The 4,972-nt window shown below is 38.7% G+C and overlaps 1 protein-coding gene across 1 annotated transcript; it reads right to left on the bottom strand.

Moving 5' to 3' along the window:
- Positions 1-835: 835 nt before the first annotated feature.
- Positions 836-1,411, bottom strand: LOC133294266 (uncharacterized). The gene has a single exon (XM_061492919.1). It carries the CDS (start codon positions 1,409-1,411, stop codon positions 836-838), a length of 576 nt encoding a protein of 191 aa, XP_061348903.1.
- Between the last annotated feature and the right edge of the window lie 3,561 nt (positions 1,412-4,972).

The raw sequence follows: 4,972 nt of genomic DNA, 5'->3' as shown, positions 1-4,972 counted from the left end.
GATTAGCCTTGTAACAGATTCCCCCACTTTATTCCATTGAGCTTGGAAAAAAGTTGCATGTAACCCATCAGCCCCTGGGGCTTTGAAAGGGTTCATCATATCAAAAGTCTTCTTAATTTCCTCCATTCCAGGGCTCCTCCCAATACTATTCCAGCTCAAACTATCAATTCTAGGGAACAGATCCTCCAAGCAAAGCCTCAGGCACCCAGCATCCTGCTCAGTATACAGGCCCTTGAAATAATCAGTGGCCATCTTTCTCAACAGATCTGGATTGTCCACCCAACTACCATCTTCATCCTTAAGAGTACTCACCTTATTCCTCCTAGCCCGAGCCACTGTAGCAGAGTGAAAAAACCTTGTGTTTCTATCCCCAAAAGCCAGCCAATTGCTCCTGGACCTTTGGAACCAGGTTAATTCTTCCTGTATATAAATGGTATTCAGCTCATTCCACAACTCCTTATACAACCTTTCCAAAGATTCATTAGGACCTCTGTTCAGTATTGAGTCAACACCTTTAATTCTCCTTTGGAGCTTAAACTTTCTTTTCTGGTCCAGCTTGAAAGTATTCTGGTGCCAGTAAGAAACCTCACCTTGGAATTTATCTTTAGCTGGAATCCAACTAGCCTCCTTATTCCAACAGTTATCCATAACTTCACTGAAGCTATCATTTGTCATCCAAGCTGCTAAAAACCTAAAAGGCTTCACTCCACCCGGATTCCCTTCAAATCCTGAATCCTTCAAAATGACTGGCCTATGATCCGAACCAAAGAATGGAAGGTGAGTCAAAGATCTGTTAGGGAATCCCAGTAGCCACTCCTCATTTGCTACCAACTGTCTAATTTCTCCTGTAAAGCCCCCTCCTCCAGGTGAACATGGGCCCAGAAGCACCAAGATCAGACAAACCACAATCACTAAGGCAGGAATTAAAATCCTGGATGCTGTCCCAGTTCACCACAGCACCCCCTTGTTTCTCCCCTTCTTCCATATACACATTAAAATCTCCCATTGTAGCCCACTTCCCCCCAACAGAAGCCAGACTCCTCAGGTTATCCCATAGGACTTTCCTCTCCATCCTCCTAGGGCTAGCATAGACAAAAGTAAACAATTCTTCCAAACCTGAATCCACCCACACAATTTTTGAATGAACAAACTGATGGTCCTCCTCCAGGATCCTCACAGTAGCTATATTCTTATTCCAGAGAATCCAGATTCCCCCAGAAAAACCAGCTGCTTCCCTTAAGAAAAAACTATCGAAACCTAAGTTCCTTACTACCTTATCAGCTTTCCTACCACTTATCCTTGTCTCCAGCAACACCAACACCTGCACTTTATTCTGGTAAACCAAATCCTTGATCAGAGAGGAGAAACCCTTTTTCCCCGCTCCTCTGTAATTCCATGTACAAACTATCATCAAAAGGAAATTATTTAAAGAAACCGGACCCAAATCCTAGACCACAACAATGGTTTTCTCCTTGACTCCCAAGTCATTTGTGATATCATCAAGAGCCATATCTGCTCTACCCTTCTGATCCCCATCTTGGCCTCCTCTGCAAACATCTGGAGGATTTTCTTTGAAACCCGAACTGGACAGCAGAACAGGAGCAAACTTCCTACTATTCTCCTTCACAAAACCAAGGCATCCTTCCTGTAATTTAGGAACAACAACAACCTCACCCTGATTCCTGTCTTTATTAACTTCCTTATTCACTAAAATAGCCACCCTACCAGATTGTCTAGGAATTGATTTTTTGGACATACTTAAGGAAGTAGCATTACTCACCAGGTTACCCGAGACTGAACCATCACCTCCTTGCTTCTGTTCAGGAGCTTTCCTATCAGCATTTACTTTCTTCTTTCTACCAATCTGCCCCTTACTCTGTTGCCCCACTTCAACAGTCCCCTTCCCTTTATCCAAACCAGTTCCAGTCCCCGTAGCTGGTTGCTCCGAGATGTCTCCACTCAAGCTAGCCTCCAGAGGCTCAAATCTGGACCCAGAATCCTTACTGGGAGAAATTAGATCCGAATTCCTAACTCTCGATTCCTTCCCCATACCTTCCTTAGCTTTTAGGTTTATGGGCCTCTTTTTATTTCTCCTTTGCACTGTCATCCAGTTTCCAAACCCATTCTCTTCTTGACTTTTTTCTACCTCATCTTCCCTCAAACCTGCCTTGTCCTCCTGACTAGGTTGTTGACCTTGTACCTCTTCTCCCTTCATCACTTCTGACTTTGAAACATTACCAGAATTAAAACAACATTGGTCCTTCTTATGCCCATACTGACCAAAAAGGAAACATATCAAATGTAAACCTTCATAACCTACGTATAACTGCCTTTGTCCTATCCTGAACTTTGATAAGAGACTCTTGCTCAGGTCAATTTCAACACAACCGAGCAAATCTCCCTCTGTCAGTAATCTCCTTCAGCTGTCCCTGCCCACTGATTCGCAAAGAATTTTCATCAATTCTCAGAGTACGCCCCACCATGTTCCCCATCCTCCAGAGGTCTTTATGAGTGTAGAACTCCCTTGGAACTCCTGGGATCCTAATCCAGACAACCAATTTCTTCACCCTCTCATCATACGGGTCAAAATTCGGCCTCCATCGCTGCACAATGAGATAATGCTCAGCTACTACCCAAGGGCCTTGCTGCTGAACAAACAAATAATCTTGGACCTTACTAAATTCCACCAGGTAGTGATCATTTTCCAGATCAAGCACCCTGTACTCTCCCTCCAGGTTCCAAAGCTTATGCAACCTGTTCCAGAGGAATCTCGCTCCAATCCTCTTCCCCACAAGCTTGACGATCAGCGTATTCCTCCACCTCTTGCATTGTTCCACTTTTTCTAGAACATCGAACTGATAATACGGGTTTAGAGGATCATCCTCTCCCGTTTGTTCATATGCTCTCAACGCTTCCTCCTCTTCAGCTTGCTCGCGCTTACACTGGGCCATCCAGTCCTCATCTTCAGCGTCTAGATTTCCATCCCAGATCCCGTTCACCCTAAGGAGTTGATCCTTATATGAGATCAGCTTCCTAGGGTCTCTCTTAGCCCCTTCATCCGAAACAATCGTTACATCTGGATCACCAGCTCCGATCTTCAAACTCGCGTTACCCTCTTCAACCTCCATTGCGCCCACAACCGGAGATTCTTCAAGCATGACCAGATCCATGCCATCCTCACCCTTCGCCTTCTTTGATTCCCTATTGATTAGTGCATCCCCCTCTAAATTTGGGGGTCTACCCCCTTTCACGACCATGAAACAAACCAAACCCTATCAGAGCTTCGAAAGAAAATTCACGCGCCCCACGCTTATACTCTTTCAATAGTTGGGGATTATTTCAACTAATATTAATGGCATCGAATTCAAGTTCCATATCCATATATACTAGTATTGAATGAGGAATGCTCCTTTCATGCATGAATCAAGTTCATTTACTGATGACATAACCGTCTTGAGCATGATATCTTTGCTATATCATACTCGACTTAAAAAGTTTCTAGTTATAATGGTTATTTAACTATTATGTTAAAAGCTCATCATGCACCTATTGGTTTGCCTTACCTATAATTAATTCACCCATATAGTGAGGAAACATTTCAATACCTAAACCTACTTCACATGCACCGTTGTAAATGCAAAATATCATATGATGTATGATGTTTCAATTTCATAAAATTTTGTAAAATATGAAAAATATATTCAAATGAAATTAGAAACTATGAAAAAATCATAAACCCGATACCTTCCTTTCCAGTGGGAAGGAATAAAAACTATAATGAAATTAGTGTAGAATATGACAACTCCAGAAGCCTAAAAAACAAAAACATAAGCAGTTTCTAGCTCGATTACCGAAAGAAACAAAAAGTGTAAGAGTTTGCGCAAAAAAAAATTAATTTAATGCTTTTTAATAAAATAATTACGCATTTATTACTGTTTTGAGAATAATTACATATCTATTACACAATGTGACGCTCCTTTTGGGCGTCACATGTGACGCCCCATTGAGGTGTCTCATCCTAAGAGGAGACGCCCCAATGGGGCGTCACTCATCAGGTGTTGACACGTGTCATTTTTTTCCAAAAAAATAAAATTAATTTAATCATAAAATTTTTGAAGGCCATAACTTTTGACTCAGGTATCCAAATTAGGTAATTCTTTTTTTGATTCCACATAACTTTACGAGATCTACGCATTGACATCTCATTTGATATTATAAGAGCGGTTAAACCCAGAAGCCTCTAAGTTCTGGATTTGTGATTTAATATTAAAAAATAAATTTTGATTTGTCATTTAATTTTTTTTTATAATAACAAAAATTTGGTTTGTGATTTAAATTAAAAATAAAAATAAAAAATTTTATTAATAAGGAAAACAAAATAAAGGTTTGATTTGTGATTTAAACTAAAAATTCAATTTGAAAAATCTGTAGAAAAAAAAGAAATAATTAAATAAATATTCTAAATCTCTAAGGAAGAAGGATATTATTTTTGAAATTAATGATTAATGTTATAAGCTTCTGGGTTATTATTTGTGGTCTGAAATAAATTATGGCATATGAATGTTTTTCAAAAACAAAATTACCTAAATTAGGTGATTGCCTATTGATTGAAACTCAATTTAGACGTAATTGAAACCCAATTTTGCCTATGAGTTCTGGGTTTGTGATTTAATATAAAAAATAAATCAAGATTTGATGTGTGATTTAAATTAAAAAAGTAACAATTATTATTAATAAGGAAAACAAAATAAAGATTTGATTTTTGATTTAAACTCAAAAATCAATTTGAAAAATCTGTATTAATAAAGGAAATAATTAAATAAATATTCTAAATCTCTAAGGAAGAAGGATTACCTGATTTAAATTTAAATTATGTTTGTGAGAAATAAAATATATCAAATGAGATGTCATTGCATAGATCTCGAAAAGTTATGTGGAATCAAAAAAAGAATTACCTGATTTGAATAACCGA

This window comes from Gastrolobium bilobum, unplaced genomic scaffold (genome assembly GCF_033153095.1).
Source record: "Gastrolobium bilobum isolate Gb01-03AN ecotype WA unplaced genomic scaffold, APGP_CSIRO_Gbil_v1 utg78492, whole genome shotgun sequence".
Lineage (NCBI taxonomy): Eukaryota > Viridiplantae > Streptophyta > Magnoliopsida > Fabales > Fabaceae > Gastrolobium > Gastrolobium bilobum.
This window is presented reverse-complemented; position numbering and strand designations above follow the sequence as displayed.